Genomic DNA, 21836 nt, shown 5'->3' on the forward strand with positions numbered 1-21836 from the left:
ATCAAAAGGGGGCAGCTGGGAAGGTAAAGGTCAAAGGAAATGATCAAATATGTAAATTTAGTTAGGGCAATTTGAGTGCTAGCTGATTGTGAGGGAGAGAAGGTCATCAGTATTGCTTGACTCTTGCCTTAGTTGGGATCGTATCTGTTTGATTCAAAAGCGTTTGCAGGACAGGGAATTAAACTGTGTGGAGCAGGAACAGAAATAGAAAGAATATTTTAAAAGCAGAGAGAGCAGCAAAGGTCAGCTTGACTCTGCACCTAAATTTGGCAGCTGGGTGCAGAGCTCGGTCTGTCAGACATCTGAAGAACTCATTTGTTTGTGGAGTTACCTGAGCTTTTGATTGACAGTGTTACCTGATGTGTTCCTTTGCTGTTCTGTGTTCACTTTCAATGCACAGAATGCTATTTTTACACTTTTCAACACAGATGCAATGTTCTGTGGTTTTATAATAATAGGCTAATGGAAGCTTTAAATAAAAAAAAGAAAAAAAAGAAAAATTTGCTTAACAGGACAAAAAAAGGCATTATATGATATTTCTAACTTGTCTTCAGTTAAGAATTCACTATGAAAATTTCCAAAGTCTGAAATGTGTCTGGTGGATCATAGATGGTAAAGATTTTTATCAATGTTTATAGGTTTCTTTTAAAGGTCAAGAAGTGTCATAAGAAAGGATTGAAAGCACTTCATGTAAATTGTTCCTGGAACATATCCAAGTGGCTTTTATCTCCTGGCTTCGATTTTTTTTTTTTAAAGAGCTGTGGGCAGTAAAGCCACTTTTTCTCCACTTAAGAACAACCGGAACGTGGGGAGAGGGAGAAACCAGGGGAAGGAAAAAGGACTTGGTGACACACATCAGTTTAATTTTAGGTGGCATGCGTATGCCTTCATGCTGAAGGGATTCTGTTTGTCTTTGGCTAGAGACTACAAGATGACAGCAATCAGTTGACTATCTTGAGGATGTTACCAGGGATAACCAAACCATGTTTTGGTGCCTCTGAGAGTCATTGTAATATTGGGTAATTGAAAACAAAAGGCCTGGTGGTGTTTGAAATATTCACACTTGGAATAAAATCTGTGAGGCTGACACAATCTTACGTGAGTTAGAGAGGAAGGGAAAAACAGAGGGCAGCAACAGATTCATTTATCCAGTGAAGTTAGTGGATTCCCCCCACCTTTTCTTCTCTGTGACCCAAAGTTAAAGAAAATACTGTTTGTGTTTGGACTTTTTTTTACAAACCGGTATTCATTTATTTATTTTTAACACCAGAGTCTTCTAACTAGTAAAATTTGACAGATGACAAAGAAACTTCCATGTGAGGAAACTTATTGTGCAGACTGCCTGTGTCGGTGACCTGATGCTATCAGGATGGCCAGCCCCTGTCTGCAACCAGTTAACATGCTGGCCCACGGTCATAGATCTGATCCTGCCCCCCCAGTCTGGACAAGGGCCAGACTGCTCTCTCAGGTTCTAATCCACTCAGCATCTAAGCTCTCTGCTTCTCTGGCTCTGTGTGCTGCAGTGTGCCTGTCCCTACTCTGTACCGTGGCCTCTTTTGCTGGGTGCTAGGGTTGCCTTTTCCTCCTTTGGCTCATGAAGTCTGAGCAATTCAAACTCACGCTTTCCCTTAACTCCAGCTGTGGAGGCTACATAGGCGACAATTTAGAGCATGTGCTAATCATGAGTAAACAGCAGCAGATTTTCCTTAAGGTTTTCAGTGTCTCGGCTAGTACCAGTACGTGTGCAGGTTCAGGCAAAATTAATAAATCCCACGTACGTTTTTTTGTTGGAATGATTTCTTACCTGGATGGCCCATCTGATATTTAACTCTGTTCATGCATTTATTTATTTTCTTGATTCTCCCAGGCATATTGCCTGTCTTAGGCTGCCTGTTTCCAGAGTGTCTGGTCAGCATGCAGCCAGCAGAGGCAACACCTAGTTGGGCAGTTCTGCCATGGTAGTCCTTTCAGGAGCACTCTGAATGAAAATCATTAAAAACCTCATCATCTTTCTCCGAAACTAAATTGGGAATAAATTCTACAGGTCTTCAACTTCTCTTTTCACAGCAGAAAGTCTGAATCGAAAGGGCTGGATAGGTATTTGGGGTGTTGTAAGCAAGTTATCTTGGAGCCTTGATTTTGAGCTTTCAGAGCTTTTATTCTGAAGAAAAAATGATCACTTACCTTGCAGCCAAACCAAAGCATTCAGCAACACCTGGGGAATCTCAAGTGTAGAAAGTGAACTACAAATTGGCTTCTAGGCCATAGTTTTGTTTGCTAGACCCAGCATACCAGAGAGGAAAGCAAGGAGGGAAGAATATGGGCTTATGGAAACTGGTCATTAAGGTTATTGGACCTTGTAACGTATGAGGAAGTATCTGTGCTTGTTACAAAATCAGGCTTTAGAAAAGCATGGGCCCCAGAATACTTCTCTCATCTTGAAAGCATATGCAGATATAACAAACGAGTTCTTCACACAGTTGTCTGGAATTTTCCATAAAAGCGAAAGAGAGCAGAAGAGGAGCAGATGAGGTTTCTTCCCCCACCCCATCCCTATAGCAATACTTCTGACTGTGCTGGTACTTCTGCTGATAAAGAGTAATTTAGAGTTTGTAAGAGGTCTTCAGTGCCCATCTTTGGAGAGCTGGTGTGTAGTTGCAACTTCGTTTAATAAAAACAAAGCTTCACTAACTGGTGTGTGATCACCCAGTATTCATAGAAAGTGATATAACTCTCATATTTACAAATATACAACTGTTTTCTGCTCTCTAGTTTGAAAAATTATTTTCAAGAGATTGCTTCTATTTATAACGCCCAGAAGAATACTGTAGCAGTCATCTGCTTGCTTCCCTTACCATTTGCAGTGATACGGTATACAAATTATAACTTTGTAATTGTGATTCCTGCTTTGACTACTCTGAAAAACTGTAGCCTAATTAAATAATTGTGGCCGTTGTTTATTTTTTTGAAATACATATTTGCAGCTGAGAGTTACAAGGAAACCCAGATGGTAAAGATAAAGGAAGAACCAATGGAAGTTGACATTCATGATTCGCAGGCTTCAGTGTCACCCAGCCAACCCAGCCAAAATGTTGGCTACAGCACTTTATTAGGGCGAGACATTAGTGAACACATACAGAAGGCACCAGAAGGTCGTGTGCTCCCAGAAAGAAGTCTATTCAGCCAAGATATATCAGTGAAGATGGCATCCGAGCTGCTCTTCCAGTTATCAGGTAAAAGCAGTGGAAATAGTTGATCGTTTAATTTAAAGAACAAAAAGAGGTTGTGTATAACCATTAAGGTGCAATGAAAGTGTGAGATTGCTAAGGCTGAAAAATAATAGGAGTTAGAGCCCTTCTACCCTCACATTTGGAACGCAAGCGCCTTGCCAAATGTCCCCCATAGTTAGCATATGCTTTAGAGCATGTGACAGTCAGGTCAGGTTCACAATATTTGAACTGAACTGGAAAAGCTGGAGTTCAACTCCTGTATTTTTGAAAGCTAATTAAATAATTTGTGACAACTGGTTGAGCCAGGCCTTGGAGTATAGGGGAACCCATAGGTGGCAGTTACTGGCATAAGTGGCCAGTGGCTGCAGCATGCAATGCTCCTGGGGCTGCACTGTCCATTTCTCTTGTCAAAGAGGGTGAACCTCAGCTATTACATAAAGGCAACAATATCAGTACTGTGTTTAATGAATGCTTGTATTGGACACTTTGCATATGGGCTTATGCACTAACACTGAAATACGAAGCTGAAAAAATTTTTTGGGTGTTAGTTTAAAGTCATGCCCATTCTCTAATCATGCTGTAACCATTTACCCTAAATTACTCTGGATTATGCTGTTATCAGAAAGCATTAAAATAGTTCTGCTGAATAAAACCTGATAGGGAAAATATGATATATGCTAATCACAAAAACCTTTGTACGTTCCTCTGCAGAAAAGGTGAGCAAAGAGCACAACCACAATAAAGATAACGCCATCAGAACTACAGCCAGGTAAGTACAGTCCATTGTTACCTGCAAGCCTGTAGTGTAAATGGCATTGCTTCATTTTGCCTCGTGAACTCAAATGTGCCTGTCTTCTGCAAATGTGACCTGATATTACAAGTGTAAGATATTTTCATGAGTAACATAACCTGTATCTGAAAAATTACACCTATAGATCTGATTGCTTAGAGTTCATGAGACAAAAGGCCTTTGGGCCAAAATGACTTTTCTCCTCTGATCAAGTATTCACACATCATTTTAAGAATTATTTTTTCTACAAAAAATGAAACTTAAAAGAAACTGCATAGTGCTTGCAGTGCTTGAGGGAAGAACGGGCTGACAACTGGATTTTAAGACATGGACCAATGTAAGAAGAGGTGATTTTGGTTCAGTCTTCTGTCAAACTTGGATTTCTTTAATAAAATTTCACTTTAGTATTTTTATCATCTCAATGCCTTCTAGAGATGAATTTTTAAAAGTCAGACTGTACGAAAACACTAATGAAGCGTTTATTAAAGATTATGGTCACATTAGTACAATAAATGAAATCATCCAGGAATTAAAAATATGATCCAATTAGAGCACATGCTGTTAAAGAAATATGCGCTTTACAGTATTGTGGCTGGGAACAAGCCCATGAGTTGTTCACATATACGTGAGCAGCAAAGCGAGGTGTCCCTATGAGAAAATTCAAAGCTCTTGTGTAATAAGTGGCACCTAGAATTGGTAAAAACTTGGGAGCCCATGGTGAGGAGTAGGCAGGAATTGGCAAGGGTACATTTATTTCCTACCTGGAAGTTCCCTAATCAATGTGGATGTGTTGGAGACTGAGCACACTGAAGTGACAAAGAGTTCCTTCAGACACAGAGTAAGACCTTCTGTGCCTCTGCAGCCCCTTCTACAGAAGTTCCCAGCGCGTTCAGTGCCTGCTAACTGAGACAACTTTGTCCAGACAGAAATTAAAAAGCATTTCAGTTGCAGAAGAAAAGATCTCTAAAATACATTGTTCTTAAATTCCTAGGCCTATCCCATTCATTCATGGTAACTGTAATAAATAAATATTTTGTTTTTAATAAACTGGCTAGGTCAGTAAATGTACATTAGGGACTTTTTGAAGTTACAAGTTGAAAGATAATTAAATTGAGCTTTTAACTTCTGGCTACTGTGAATGCTTCCCATATTTGCTAGTTTGGGAATTTGTGGAATATGCAGCCTGCATAGCCTTCCCATGACTACTTAAAAAGCATAAGCCTGAGACATACATATGGAGATAAATGCACATATTGTCCAACTACTCATTAACCATCCAGTGTGCATGGCAGGCACGGGGCGACAAATAGTCAGTTGAAAATAGATTTCAGTGTGTCATGATGTTACCGGCAGGACTGGTGTGAGAATCCAGAGCTACTTTTGGATCTATCAAAGATAATTCAGACTGGAAAGGTTGAGGACAGTTCAAAGATAACTTCACCTTCTTCTGGCTGCCAACTTTTAAGAGAGTAGCACGGTTGGCTGTTGTCAAACTTGCAGTAAGTTTTACTGAGAAGTCCTGATAATGGCTGCTACCCATCAGGGCATGAAATGCTGAGCGCCTGATTCAATTCTTCGGGTGCTTTTCTTATCTTACCTATCTATCAACAGAAGAAGACATGAATGAGAAGAGCTTCTTAAGGGGAAGTGAGTCAGTCTACTAAATCCTGCAAGTTCAAACAGATTGACTTGAAAGTCTTTGCCAAAAAAAACCCACCCAAAACTAGACAAACAGCTGGAAGTCTTTACTGGTAAAGGTATGATGCCTTCTCAAAAATAGAATGTGATGGAGCAGCCAGTGGAGCATAGAGGCACTCCGATTGCATTAAGAAAATGTGTGGTGTTGGAGTTTGGCTCACCAACCTACATCTGGAGTAATGACAGAAAGGCATTTGAATCACAATTATTATGTGAAGTTTGCTGACAGCTGCAGAGAGCCAAGGTGAGGTCAGTGTTGTCCCCCTTGTGAGTAGCTGGGGAGCAGAGATTAAGCTGTGTCATTGGTGAGAGTCTTAAATCGGCAAAGACCGGCAGGATGGGGTATGCTAGCACTTCTTGCTGTCTTATCCCATATTAACATTTCTAACTGTTGCCTATCTGTTGCTGTTCCTCCTGTGAGTATTCCTGGACATTGTGAGCATATACTTCCATATGACTTTGCTTAAGCAGCCAAAACTGGCAAGGATTCCTCACAGTTCAATGGCTGAGTGAGATGGTAGAGCCTGCCATCTGTGATACGAAGACAGAAAGTGGAGAAGCAAATGATCTGGAAGAGAGTACGCCAGCATAAGATGCCAAGATAAGTTTCTTTCATCTAGAGAAGTGTGTAGCCATAAAACTGGAAAAGTGCAGCCAGAAAAAAAAATATCCTAAAGCTTAATCTTTATCAGAAGGGACTTTGCCCAGTGATTGAGAATGATTTATGTAGTTCCCTACTATGAAGCAGGAGCTTCTCCCTCCATACTTTGCACTGGGAATTGGAGGACATAGCTGCTGAAATAAAAATAATAATAGGGCCAGCACTGAAGAGCCTCAGCTGCCATTCTAGAGGAAGGCAGAAAAGAGGTATCCAAGGATGGTTCTGTAATTCACCAGAGGCCGATGGCAGAGAGGGAAATCCTTGGGACACAACGCAATGCAGTCTTCAACAGCAACTTGCTCATGATATATGGGCTAGCCTGAAGTAGATAAGTTCTGCATCATCCATTTTGCTTAAAACCAGCAATGAGCAGTGTCCCAGTGACTGAATCTAACGCACAAGCAGGAAGGCCAACATGGAAACCTGAGCGGATTACAAGATTTTGAAGAGTTACAATAGTAATAAAACTTTTTATATTGGTGTTTTTCTTTCAAATCATTATTAAACCAGTGAGAGGAATGTTGCAATAAATGATGCCATATTTGTATACAGCGTCAGTCTGTTTTATATTATGTCACCCCTGCGTGGGAGTGTGAGTCTTGGAAAAAGTAAAGTTTTGCACATGTGGGCTGGAGCTGTTTTGCTTTATCCTGATCACTTGTTTTCTTGAGTATTATGCGTTGTTCAGCTGTCTGCATACACTGAACTGTTCAGGTTTGGGGCAGCTTCATGCCTTACCCTTCAGCACAACTTAATGTTGACTGTGTTTATGGTTATGTTCACACTTTTGTAGAAATACCAAAATATCCCATTAACTGTCACGTGTGGAACAGCACAAAATGAATAATGGCCAAAAAACTTAATAAAAAAGTAAATAATGTGATTGCCAAAAGGGTTACATGATCAAGTTAACTAATTATCAACAAGTTTCCCAAACGCAGAAGAGATCTGACTAAGAATACAAGTGACTCAGTGGAGAACGCCTTGTTCACTCTCTGTAGAAAAACTGTATGAGGGGAGACTTATGCAAGTGTCATTGTTTAGATTGACACCTTGGGTACCTGAACTGGTAGGGTCAACTTGGTTGGTGCTGCTGGCAGATACTTTCTGGGTCTGGACTACCTGCTATGCAAAGCTTCGTAAGACCTCGTAGTACGTTCTTTATCCTGAAAAGGTAATTGGATTTTATTACTGAATAAGAACAGGCTGCAGAAATGAGCTGGCCTCCTGTCCTGCACCTTTAAAACACCTACTATGCACCAGCCTGTTAAGGATTCTCAATATGAGAGAGATCAGAGTTCATGTAATTCTCATTTTGCTTAGAAGAAATTGATAGTTTATGTGGAGATGGAATACACTGCCTTAGAAAACAGTTTTCTGAGAAAGACTATCCTTTTCCATTTTGAATATTTTGATGTACCTCTTACTGATGTCTGTCTGTACTGTAGAGACAGAATTCTTGCTTCTGTTAGGATCTGTAATTGAGCAGAAAACAAAATACTTCGACAGAAATGCCAATTCACTATTGAAGTTGACTTTTCACTGCCTGTTAATTAAAACCGAAGCATGCTATGCTTTTTGGAATCAAGTAGCTGATAATTTTTGCACTTAATACTCTTTGGGAAGTAACCATTCAGTTAGTTTATATGAATTGTTTCCTGCTTTAAAAATCAAACTCATGGAGTTAATTTCATTCATGGAACACTGTGTCAAAAGAGAACTATTCAGCATCTTAACCTAAAATTTGAAGTTTTGTTTTAAAAATAATTACTATATACCTCAGATTATTAAATAATAATATTTTCCACATTTCCTGATTGCCCTCTCCATTATGACAGTAGAATGCAAAGTTTTGGACAGTAGAATACAAATTTTTGAAGCATTAATTTGAATGATCTGTAGCATATTGTGATATAGAAATCTGAGATGTTGAAATGTAGTTAAAAGCCTTTTGGAAGGACTTCAGTTTTCACTCTTAGATGCAATTTTACCAAAGCATGCCTCTTCTCCACACCTTGCCTCGCAGTCTGCATATCTTTCAGCATGAATTCTGTAAATGAAGCAGGGCTTTTAACAAGATGGTATTTGTTATAATATTAAGGTGTTAAGGTCAAAAATCGTATTTACTTCTTCCATTAACCACTGTTTTGTTTACAAAAAGATGCCTTATTTTTTCCTATAGCCCTTTCTTTTCTGAAGACACATTTAGACAATCACCGTTCACTTCCAACTCAAAAGATCTCCTGCCTAATGAAACTACTCTTCATGGAAGGACAGCTGCACCAGGTCAGATACCTTTTTCTTCCATTACTTCCAGTTAATAGATCTTTTTAAAATTTTCTTACTGTAAACTCCACCACCTGACCAGTGCTCTTAAAATGTAGTTTGTGTTGTCAAAAAGGAACTATCTCTCCATCACAGTAAGTGCTTATTATTAAGAAGAAAAAAGTTAAATATTGCCGAAGCATTTGTATTAATAGTCTTTAAATTACTGTTTCCATGAATTGCACAAGGGTCCATAACAGATTAAACTCAGCAGTATTAACAGAGGTGGGGTTTTTTGGTGCATGTCTCCCATATGTAAAGGAACTTTACTGATGTCGGATTACTGTCTGCTATTCTCCTGTTACTGGCCATTTCCATCTCTCAGACTACAGATGAAATGTTTGCAGTACATGTATCAGAGTGGCTGAGCTTGGCAATACAATTTTTTCCTGCCTTTAACAATAATTTAGAAACTTTTTGGAAGGATGCGGAGTTCTTAAAACGTCCTGAAAGGCCTCAGTATCTGTGGGTACATTCCCACTGATCTTCTGAACTGGTTGACGGGCATTTCACATCTAGATGTAGCTTGGGTTATATTCTGCAATAAAATGGAAAATATGGGCCTGTAACAATACTATTCAAGGTGGCACTGAACACATGCAAAAACTTGATACGTGCCTTTACTGTCCTGTTGCAAAATAACTCGTTTGCTAGTTCACTGCTATCTGTTCTTAAATTAATAGCTTTTGGGTTCTAAAGGTCAGTAATTACACAGCCAGCTGTAGGGGAGGTTATTCACCTTTTCTTAGCAATCAATAAAGTTTTGGGCACGTTACTGCTAATTTTCAGCTATAGACTGTCATTTAATTTACAACTTAACAGACCCTTCATTTTTTTTAATGCTTGAATAGTCATTTGACAGCTCATGAAGTGGTAGATGAGGTTAAGAGCTAGATGTTGTCTAAGGGTAAATATGCATAGCAGGAAGAAGAAGAAAATTTGTAGCGTAAGGACAAGGGTCTTCGGGTTAGCCTCAGCTGCACTTTTGCAAGGAAGTAGTGGATTTTGTAACTGGGGGTGAGGACAACCAGATGAGGTGTGGTGCTTTTAAGTATTAAAATGTAAACCAGGTTAGCACTTCAATCCTGGCTTTTGACCTTGGCATAACATGGAATATTCATATACCCAGATGAAGGACAAGAGCTCTAGACTCCTCAGGCGGTGCTCGATACCTCAGAGGACATGGCCTCTAGCAGCAATACTCTTACATCATACCAAGATGAATGTATAAGAATTTTAATTCTCTGTAAAACTTCATTTTAAGTGAGACCACTAAAACCGTGGATGGGTTTTGGTGACATGTTTAATCTTCTGCTTAAGAGATGTAAAGTATCTAGTTGGTTAGGACATCCTGGAGTGTTAAAATGGCTTCTGAGGAACTGGGTTTTGTATGTTTATGCTGCCCCATATTCTGCCTTATGGAATATAAGTATTACCTTGATAGGTCTGTGTGTTCTAATACATATTGCTCTGTGATTATAAGACTCTGGTATGTAATAGCAGCATCTATACTGAAAATTGAAAGTGCTAGTTTCTGCTTCATTTTTATTTTTGGAACAACCCTATCATTCCAAATATGTTGATTTTTCTCAGGCTCATAATAAATTCTTGGACCTGAAGTGCAACTTCACAGTAGCACCAGGAATGTGATTTAAATTTTTAATCAATTACAAATGTGATATTCATGTAAAAGAACAGCAGAATACCCACAGGTAGATTTCCTACTAGTTTTAGCCTTGCAAGAAGAAATAGTCTATGTAGTGCTATGGATAGCTCAGGAGAAACTTTATCCCTGCAGCAAGTAGCATAAAGGAACAGTAACAAACCATTGTAAAGGCCAACAGGATAAACCAGAAACTGCTGTGGAAATGTTTATGTGGTGTCCCATGGATAAACGGTATGTATGCCTTCACTTGAGATTTGTTTTGGGTTACTTCATCCGTGAAACAAGATAGTAAGAAGCAGAAAAGAACAGCATAAGAAAATGACAGGAAATTCCCAGTCCACTGTCATCTTCAAGTCATCAACTAAAATCCAAGCGGATTAACTGCTAATGGCAAGAGTGTTCATTAAGCAGTCCCCATATCCAAAAATGCTACTCCATGCCACTGTCACCACAGCTAGCAGAGTCTGATGAGCAAGCATGGGGTCTGAGCTGCTGCTCCGTACTGACTCTGCGACCAGGCTTGAATCAGGCAGGCAGAGTGGCATGAGGAAGCCTTCACTGCCAGTTGGTCTGGGTCGCCTTGGTGGAACCCCATGTACATAGTGCTTCTTTCCAAGAGAGCACCAATATGGGCGGTTGTATCCCCAGACTCCTGCCAACTTTCTGTCTGCAGACTTCTTGGCACCCTAGCTGCAGAGGAATTGGGAAAAGTGACAGGAACATAGGACAGTAAGATATCTCATGTGTCAAATTCAATTCTTTTCTATAACGGGTAACAACATTACATAATCTCATTCATTATCAAGATCCACCTTAAACCTGTCATCCTTATTTGTATGAGGACACTGTTTCAGAAGCTCGCCCCTTTGAAGGGCTGGGACCGCTCTTTTTTCAGCCTGAATTTATTCATAGCAAGTTCTACTTTTGTTGTTTCACCAATGCTGTCCTTCAACTTTGATAATTCTTCTCCCCTGTGATGTTCACCATCTGATGTGCCATCTTACATCCCCCTAATCCTGTCTTCATTTTGGAAAAGTAAGCCAGCCAATGTCTTTTAGTCTCTTTTAGTATGATAGGGTTTCCATTTCCTGACCAACATCGTAGCCTTTTTCTGCCTCTGTTTAGGGAAAATAATTTCTGCAAGTATGAGTAGTCAGAACTATATACGCTATTTTACAGGAGATCTTACCAAAGAGTTTTTCAGCAGCATGCAATCTTCTACATGTATATTGGAAATGCCTCTCCTGTTTGATCACAGTCGTAACTACAACATGCTGATGAATCTCAGTTCATTTGCTAATCAAATAGTAACATGTTTTTCTTTTCCTTTACAATTTCAGCTGATGATTTCAGCATGCAACAGAAATTCTTGTTCCTACTTTCTAGGCATATGACCTTGTAATTTGAATTGTTTCACTTGTTACTCTAGCTCTCAAGATTATTTTTTTTAATACTCTGAAATTTCTGCATATTGATGATATTGCCTTCATTAATGCAATGCTGGGTTGTTTTTGTGTTGAAGCTATTAAAGAGGATTTTTAAGTATGGTTGCTCCAAAGTTCAGTCCTTGAGACTTCAGCTTAGTGGCCTCCTCAGTGCAAACCACTTCTCTTCTCTTTGTAGCCAGTTTATAAGATAATTGCAAGATCATGTATTTAAGAGGAAGAGCACTCTTTGTAGGGCATTGAGTATATAAGATCCCCAAGGAGTACGAAATAATTAGGAAAGGCGTATTAAAAGATATGTGAGAGCAATGCACTGATCAGGGCATTTACTGGAGAAATAAAATCCTAAATAAATAACGACATAACAGTGGATTTGGCCTGAAGTAAAGGTGAAGTAATCCTGATCAGCAGCAGTATCACAGGCAGAAGAAGTGATTCTCATGCAGCAGCTTTTAAGTCTGGTACCCAAGGAAATGACAATGAAATCTCCAGCAGCTGTCAGAAGGGGACTCAACAGCCCTGCAGAAGTCATGGTAACTCCCTGATAATCTGTGGTGAATTCTTAACATTCTGAGAAGGGAAGAAAGTAGTTTCCTATAGTACGTGGTTCAAAAGTATTGGATAGATTTGGGGAACTACTTCCCTTCCTTTTTAAGGTATTTTGTATGTTAATAACCATACAAAGCTAGTTGTAGTTACATTATGCTTTCCTGAATTACTATTACTGTCCAAATAAGCTCATTTTTACTCAGAAATGGAAATAAAATGGTATTGATGTCCACTTTAATCAAACACACTTCGCTCAAAAATTACCATAGTATCAAAGTCATATCTAATACAAAGTCATATCTAATACAAAGTCATATCCAAAACAAGGCAATAATTTCAGCTTTCCCCTATAAGAATAGCAAAATGACCTTTTTTGGCCTAGCAAAATGTAGGGAGAAGAAATGAAAGTTTTAATTTCAAACAGTCACTTTAAAAGGGCATTTTTATCTTCTGTTTTGTAAGACTCTTCTTTTGACAGAATAGAGTTTAGTTTTATGTCAGACTATATAGTTCAGTCCAGATTGCTAGATAAATTAAAAACTTGATCTTACGCTGGTGTTCCTGACCCTTAGCCAATCTTTAATGTGTTTTAATAGTTTTCCACTATCTCACTGACTCATTCTGTAAATCAAACCTGCCTTCGTGAAATCCAGATGAGTGATATTCACTATTCCTTTTCTGGTCAGTTCATTAATATTGGCAAAGATTCCAGCTGTGTGTTTTTGGGAGTATTTTTCTCCATGTAGATCTGTGTGTAGTATAATAATATTTCATTATTTTCTCTCCTGTTCACCAAGGACCTGGTATTCTCCTTCATTTACATTGACAGTGCCAAATATTGAAACAATCTCATCTGTAGAGGATTAAATAAAAAACAAAAATCCATCTTTTTGTGAAAATTTACTACTTGCAAAACTGTAATTTTGACTGTGGTAAGTGAATGTCACATGGCTAAAATAGACTTTTGGAACTAGAGAATGTAGGTTTTGGGGAGTTGTAGTCCATGAATGGCCCTGGCTTTTTTAATTTTGTCCATTGGTGCCAGAGCTAAATTTACTGGTGTTATTTATTTCAATGAAATAAAGCAAATAAAGCCTCTGTCCTCAAGTACCTTTCTGAAAATGTATCAGAGCCTGTTCTGTCACTGTGTCTCCACACTCTTTACCGATCTGCAAGATGACAGATAGGTCGTGCTTCCTCTTCAGAAATGTCCAGAAGCCAATATTGAATCAGTAGCATGATACTTAGTTCAGTAGAAAATTGGAAACATAGTGCAAAAATTTGGATTTTGGTACTGTCAGCTGTATTTTTATTGATGATGTAATTGGTGGCATTATCCCATATTTATGTTTATTGAACCAAGGTAATATGTGTAACAAAGATTTCCATATGTTTGGAACTACAGGACTATTCAGGAGATGTACACGTTTCTCCTGTTACTGTTCACGCTGACACCCTCCTACTACTTCTTTTCTCTAGAGCAGTAATTCCACTGTAACTTTAACATACTTAAAGGGGAAAATCTGCCTGCTCCCTCGGCCTCATCTGTGCAGATTGTCCAACACAGCAGTACTAATATTTGTGTGGCCACATTGTGAAGCCAGATCAGGGGAAGTAGTGAACTAATCTCCTTTTTTTTTTCTAAGAGTTTGTGGGAATGTTGGGATGTGAGCAGGGTGAAGGCAAGGCCATATATTTCAGTCGTGTGAAATTTCAGCATTTGTGTGAGATTGACTGGCTGTGACCACACTTAATCTTGTTTACTTTCTTCTGTGACTGTAGTTGAAAAATACCTCCTGAGGGTTTAGGTTTTTAACTTGAACGTGATAAATAACCAAGCTGTTCATGTTGCACAGATACCGTGTTCTTTGGTATGAAGTAGTTTGCATGTGTCTTCCCTCCTAATCCCTTTTTAAAGACACTTTAAGGTCAGTATACCTCTTGATGTTGTAATATTGTGTGGTTTAAACCATCTAGAAAGTAGATAGCAAGAGCTCTTTTGGTCCAACCTGCAGACATGCTCATTCATATATACTATTTTCTGGCAGTATTTGTGCTTGATTCTGGTCTCCTGTGCTCTGCAGCAAACTAAACTTCTGCAACCATCTACAGCAACCAGCTCTGAATTTTGGGTCATCACTAGGTTAGTTAAGAAAGTCAGGACTTTCATTGAATATGAGGTTAGAGTGAATGCAGTTATAGTTCCCATTTCTTCACAAGTGCCAGTGACAGTTTTCCTTCTTGGTCTCTTTTAGCCTGCTGCCAGACTTTCTACTTTTAACTTATCTTAATGTTGTCCAGGAGACCACTCTAACTGCAATGCAGAAATGAAAGGACACCTTGAGGGTTTGATTTCTGTGTAGGGGACTGTTTGCACTTCTGTCACCCTGGAAAATGTCCTTAGGCCTTAGGGGACTGTGAAATGCACAAGCCCTGAGGATTTCTGCTAAAGTGATCAGCGATGAAATGTTGGCATATAAATTGCCCTTGTATAGCTTCTCAGCTATGTACCCATGGAGTTAATTAGAACAATTCACACCTTACTGTGGTGGTTGTTTTCCTACATCTGCCAAAAAGCCGCTAACTTGATATTGCGGGTAATCCTCTGTTTACTTTAGGAAAGCTTTCTTCACCGTCCTAATTGCTAGAATTTGTAAAGGAAAGCTAGGGGTTAAGAGCACAATTACAAGCAATTGATTTCTAATTCATTCAGGACAGCAGAACCTGTGTAGAATTAGTTTTGAGAGAATCACAGAATGGTTGAGGTAGGAAGTCTAGTTCCACCCTCTTCCTCAGAGCAGAGTCAGCTTGTTGCTCAAGACTGTGTCCAGTCAGGTTTTGAATATCTCCAGGGATGGAGACTCTCTGGGCAATCTCTGGGCAACCTGTGCCAGTGTTTGACCATGCTCACAGTAGAAAAAGTGTTTTCTTAGGTTTAAATGGAATTTCCTGTGTTTTAATTTGTGCCCTTGCCTCCTCTCCACTGGGCATCACTGAGAAGAGCCTGGCTTCATCCTTCTTATTCCCCCACCATCAGGTATTTATACAGTTTGGAAAGATCCCACCAAGCCTTCTCTTCTCCAGGCTGAACAGTCCTAGCTCTCTCAGGCTGTCCTTGTATGACAGATGCTCCAATCCCTTAATTATATTTGCCGGACTTCAGACTTCTTTGAAAGTCTGAAAGAATATTTCAAGATCCTGGCAGCAGCTTCTGTCCCTGTGATGGAACAGCAATTTTTATTGCCAGTATAGTTGCAGAGGGAGTGCATGTGCATGTAAATTGACTTATATAGTGCATTTCCCCCCCCCCCCCCCCCGCTTTATCCCATTATTAGTGCTTATGGTCATTTTATTTGCTTTCAGTTTTGCTCTGAGTTATGAGCTCTGCCCACCCAGGACATTAGATATCGCCTTCAGTTTCTTGATGATGAGAGTGCCTGACCCCTATTGGCTCCATGGCAGGGTGGAAAAGTGTAGAGTGGCACTTAATTCACTACGCAAGGCATGCTCCATCAGGCACTTGGTCCTGTTGTTCATTTCTGTCTCAGTATTTCTGTGAAATGTGCTTGTTGAAAGTGGTGCTAGAGGTAGATGCCACACTGCTGTCATCGCTGCCTGCAGCATATAATGGTAGGTACTCACTAAGCCTTGCAAAATCTGGTTCTCTCGGTCCTTAAAAGCACCCATTTAATTTAATTTTATTCCGCTTCCAGTACCTGTCTGGGGTAAGATTCAACCAGATACTCTTCTTTTTGTGTATGTGTATGTATGTGTGTGCATGTGTATAAATCCATGCAGGTGCAGGAAAATGAATACTGGAGAGATCCCTCTGACAAATCCAACCTGTATGACAGCTTCATAGATGGTAGGAAAACTTTTGTGACAGCGTGGCAGATTGATTGGAGTAACTGATTTTAGTTCCTTATCTCCAACGTGCATTTTACTTTCATTCTTCACACAAAAAGAATGTCTTTTGGGTATACATTGACTGGTGTACACTCTCTGTCTTTGCACTCTCTAGAAGGCTAGGGACTGTCAGCCATCGTGTTGGCTCTCTGATAGCAAGAGACAGATAGCTGGCAAGTTGTGGAAAGTGATTCTAGGAAGGTGAGATAGTTGGACTGCCATAGAAGTGGGCTGTGCTTGGCATAGTTCTCCAAAGCAAGACAGATTTTGCAGAATTTGTTCAACATAATTCAGTGCTAAACTGCGTGATAGTGGTTCTGGCTCTAGCATGTTTTTTATCTATCGCAGCCTGTCTTCAGATTCCCATGATCATCTGCCTGGGTGCAGCCTTCTTTCGCTATGCACCCAGCTGCCTTGACAACCGCTTTGCGCTACAGTCATCAGGCAGAGGGTTCCAAATTTCTGGTTCATTTAATGGGATCATAACCAACGTGGCTGCAACTGATTACAGCATTGCATTTCCCTTGCAGCTTTTTCTGGGTCTGCTGCCAAACAGGTTTGCATCTAGTGCACATGTGTTGCAGATCTTGAGCAGCCACACAGTCTTCATAACTAACAAAGTCCCTTTCAGAACTGGAAATATTATTATGTAGAACAGACCATTTCAAATCAGCAAATGGCCTCTTGCTCAAATATGCACAGTGTGTTCTTTGGCTAAAATAGGACAAGTGAAATGTGCAGCATGTGCATAGTTGTACATGTTTTAATTTTTCTCAACAATCAGTATTTATTGGCCATTCCCACAGCAGTTAAGGGGAATGTGATCAGATCCTTCTGAGGAACACATGAAACTCCTGGTGAATTGGCCAGTCCCCCTCTCAAATACAACACATGCTAAATAGCAGGAGCTAAACAGCAGGACTTTGCATGAATTGTTACGGGCATACGGAGTTCACTTCTTTTCCTTGTGAAGTCACTGTACTAATTATTTTGCCAATTATTTACAGGACCTTCAAGACGAAAGGTGTTAATTAAAATAGACAAACAGAAAGATACACATTCGGGTCCATGTCTAAAGGCTGTCTTGAAAGGCACTTGACATCTATTTGAAAATTTGTGATCCTTGTTTTATTATGGGCTACCTTTATATAGGGTAACTTTTTTTCCCTCTAATACTGTGCAGTCTTCTCATACAGGCAAAAATATTTATTTTTATTTCATTTCCTTTTTACGTTTGTTCCTCCTAAAGCAGTATCAACCTCATGGTAAAGGACAGAAGAACAAAGTAATATCACTCGGAACAAATACCTTATGGTTTCATTCGGAATAAACCCAAACTAGACCCCATTTATTAAACCCAGCAAACCAAAAGCTGTTAAAAAATATCACCAACATCAAACCCAAAGCAAAATGGCCAAAGGTAAATGTTTCATCCCACATGGAAAAATAAAACTTAGCAGTTGGTTTTTTTACCCTTTCAAACTGGGCAGGTTTTGGCATCTCTTAGAAATTTTTGGATATGTTTTCTGAGTCTGTAATAGTTATTCAACAGCAAATTATTCTTTAAAAAGTAAAATAATTGTTGCTACCAATATTTTTAAATAAATATGTAGCACAAATGGAGGTCAAATTTGAGAAGGGCTTCCTGAGCAGCTACACTCATCCAAAGTACAGAATGAGAAATGTGGGATTTTGTCTACCTTATCTTCTGCTGGCAAGTGAATTCAGGACAATACAAGGCTGTCCGGCAAGTTCTTGGGACCTGTGTTTTGATGCAGGTAACAGAAGGCAACTTGGTGAAGAACGACCATGAAGTGATAGAATGTGGTTTTTGGGAAAGGAAGAACGGAAAACCGTGAAATAACAGCAGTTGGCTTCAGGAAGGACAACTGTAACCAACTTGGAGATGCATATGGGAAGAAACCTAACAATAGTTGTTTCCAGGTCCTTAAAGAAACTTGACCTCTTGAGTTGAGTGAGGGTTTTGGTGCTGCCTCCCACAACATGCTTGAAGTAAGCAGGGAAACTGAGAGTAGGTACAACTATACTTAAGTGGCTAAGTGTAGCTGTCAAACCCCAGGGATGACGTGCGGTTCTGCAAGGGTGTGTGTTTGCTCTGGTATTAATCAGTCCTTTTATTAATGTCGTGGATGATGGAAGAGAAAGCATGTTTATTGAATGTCCTGGTGACACCATGGGTGTCATAAGCACTTCAGAGGGCAGAATTAGAGTTCAGTCTTATCTTGAGGAATTGAAGAAACAGTCTGGAAAACAGTAGCCAATTCACTGAGGACAAAATTCTGTGCCTGGGGGAACGATTAGTGCTACAAAGAAAGGGGAGGGATGAATTCCCAGGCAGTGCAACTGTATGCAGACACTGCATGTAGAGCTGACATTGTATGCATTGCAGAAAGGGCAAACATTCAGCTGAGATGTCCGGAATGTTGTCTGTAAGGCACATGTGGTAATTCTGCTCTACAGCTGGAGCCCTGAATTCAATTTTGGACTCTGTAACCCAAGAACAATGTGGAGGACAGCAGTGGTCAGAGGTCTAGAAAACAGGAGCTGTGCATAAAGGTGGAAGAATTTGTTTTTATTTCATATGGAGAAGAAGAGGGGAGACATGATAATGGTATTCAAATATGTAAAATGACAGCTTTGAGAGAAAAAGAATAAACCTTGCCCATGTTCATGTGAGCAGAATAAGGAGTAACGGGCTTAAATGACAGCAGAGGAGATTTAAGTTAAACACCAGGTAAAACTTTCTAGCAGTGGGGTGGGTGGTTTTGTACTGGCACAACTGTCACAGGATGCTGTGGAACCTCTGTCATGGGAGGGTTTTTAAAAAAATAAGTTAGACAAGCACCTGTCGGGACTGATGGGTATGTTTGCTGTGTGGCTGGTGTGCCTCCGGGCGAGGGAGAGACAAGATGGCCTCCTGAGGTCCCTTCCAGCTCTAATTCTGTGATATAAATTCAGTAGCAAAACTATAATGGCGATTAAATACCCTCTTGAGAGAGACTTGATAGATGAGGCTTTTGCTTTATAAATACTCAGCATGCTGTGTTTTAGGCTCTGCATCTTATTCAAACCCATCTATAGTTTCATATCCTCCTTTGTCTTCCTTAATATCGGAATCTTTTGTAAAAGTGAACATCAGCATTGAGTCAGACTGTTTCCTGAATATGAAACTGTTCCAAATACAAGCTCAACATGCAATAGAAAGACAGGGTTTAAAATTACTTTTCTCGTTCTGCAAAAGGAATTGGAACACAACATTCCTGACAATTCTTTTTAGAGTTACCTTGGGACTCTCCAGTCCTCACCTATCTTATCTCATACAAGGTTGTCTTCTATAATGTTTGTCTACCTAAGAGTAAATTAAATGCAAAATTCATCAGGCTATTTGGACAGATAGATACATATATATATATATATAAAATAAAAGACCATTGTCTACAAATAATCTAAGCAAAGCCGAGAAGTTTTTTTTCTTCTACAGCACGATTTCAATCAGGGTACAAATTCACCCTACTGGTTGCTGGGTGTTTTAGTTGAGTTTGGGGCAGTTGTGCTGACTAGTGCCCTGCAAATGCAAGCTGAGCAGAAGGCAGATGGGAGAGTAGTAGGGAAGGAAGGAGAGGATGGTTTGTGGGAGAGAGAGCAAGGAGAGAGGTAAATGTCTTAAAAGAATGAGTTAAGGGCTTCAAGGAAATGACAGATTGACTGCTTATCACTTGGGGAATCTGCAGTAAAAGCAATAAGAACCGTTTTCTTTTACAGCAGCAACCACAGTACTGTGAAGGGTAGTGCCTTTCCCTGGCAGCTTGCTGAAACATGGAAAGGTGGATCTGGCTGAATGTTCGCAGTTACTTTCATCTAGTTTTGACTCTTTTGTGTTAATTCAGTCAGCTCAGGAAGAGGGACTGAGTCTGCATTTGGGGCTTTATTTTGTATTCCCCCACTGAGGTTTCTGGTCACCAGCTTACTGTTTCTCTAGTACAGCAGCTTTTGCTTCACTAAAAAGGATGCAGAAGGCTGAAAAGAAAAATGTAGTCTGAAGGCCAATTTGTCTTTATTTGTATCTGAATTCTGGATGGGGAGTACTAGTGTTAGCCTCTGCAAAGTGCCCTAGATGTGTTATTACCTTCCCTCTATGAAAGAAAAGCCCCTATTTCAGGTGGATTTGCAAGTAGAAATTGGCACAGTGACAAAAACAAAAGAAAAAAAAGAAAATTTGTACATACACCATAATGGTCCTAAATGTGCACAAATGCCTCTGAGTGATTTTAAAAGGGTTTCTTAGGAAGTGTGTCTTAAGCGGAATTGTAGGAGAGAAATTTAAAGGGTAGAAACCTATTGGCATTATGGAAATTAATTAGTTGTGGTTTAAAAATAACAACAGGACCAAATTATACTTTCATAAGTTCATATGAACTCGATGTTGTAGCACCCAAAATAAATGTTGCAAGCAGTGTAAATGGTTAAGCTAAACATGAGGGCCACCTGCTTGGGAGTCCGTTAGAGAGCTTATGTAAATTCATTGTGTCACATCTTACAGTTACCACGAAGGTATTTTCAGGATGATATTCTAGCATTACACTGAAATAAAATACATTGTGCAAAGATAACAGAGAGCACGTTATCAGATTTTTGTCTTGACAATAGATGCAGAATTTAACTTTTATTTACAATAGCTATTATTTCTAAACAAGCAAAAAAAGTAAAGTTACCATGATGGAGCTCATTGCTACTGAAAGGATTGATTGTTCTCTTGGCCAACAATGATCAGGTAAGCTTTTAAAGACACTTTTGGGGGAGCGAATTTGTTGGTGCTTCCTATACCTTTCTTGCAGTGTCTCCACTTCCTCAGTGAAAAAAAAAAACCAGTTTCCATCTGGGCCACATTGCATTACTTTATAGTTATGAAACCAAACTGGCCTTCTTCGCTGTGGTAACTGTGAATGATTGAGGAACTCCTTCTGCCTGTGCAGTGAGCTACATGGACTCTTATATGACTACTACTTTTTGGCCAGTAAATTCACAGCTCGGGGCCTTACTTTGCGTATGTCAGGAATTTCACGTTGTTCTATTCTTTCTTATTGTGTAAGGGATGAAGTTACCACAAGACCATCCTGTTTATGCTTTATGCTAAAGCAGTACAGTGGATAATGAAAGTTGGGCAAAATAGAGGGTGTTGCCCAGTGTTATCCTCAACTTGATGTCATAGTGTGTGTGTTGTAAAAATAATTTTCAAGAAATGACTGCAACATTGCTGCAGCTTTAGGGTTCCTTAAAAATCTGCAACTCCAGTCACCTTGCACGGAATTTACAGACTGATTTTAAGTTTTTGAACTGGGGATTTTCTCTCTTCTTGGTTGTTTTTTACATTTTGAGCTTACTACAGACAACAAAAGCAAATCTCAAAGCTTTATAATGCAGATGAAGGTTATGATGAGCCTCACTGTTTACTCAGAAGTCTTCTGTTGTATAAGTGAAGTTAAAATAGGTGTTAGTTTTGATGCAAAGGTAGAAGGTGGGGAGTGGCCTTGTGTTTTGAAGTCAG

The 21836-nt window shown here is 39.5% G+C and overlaps 1 protein-coding gene across 6 annotated transcripts in view; it reads left to right on the plus strand.

Annotated features, from left to right (window-relative positions):
- Positions 1–21836, plus strand: part of ZNF827 (zinc finger protein 827) — a 115729-nt gene that overhangs the window by 73027 nt on the left and 20866 nt on the right. For all 6 annotated transcript variants that reach the window (XR_003925420.2, XR_003925419.2, XM_030028386.2 and 3 more), the window contains exons 6-8: positions 2985–3233; positions 3942–3999; positions 8562–8665. Coding sequence is in view for 4 of the 6 variants with exons in the window: in XM_030028386.2 (XP_029884246.1) it covers positions 2985–3233; positions 3942–3999; positions 8562–8665 (411 nt within the window). In the remaining 2 variants the exon portion in view is untranslated. The remainder of the gene's footprint in view (positions 1–2984; positions 3234–3941; positions 4000–8561; positions 8666–21836) is intronic.

Source organism: Aquila chrysaetos, chromosome 1 (genome assembly GCF_900496995.4).
Source record: "Aquila chrysaetos chrysaetos chromosome 1, bAquChr1.4, whole genome shotgun sequence".
Taxonomy (NCBI): Eukaryota; Metazoa; Chordata; class Aves; order Accipitriformes; family Accipitridae; genus Aquila; species Aquila chrysaetos.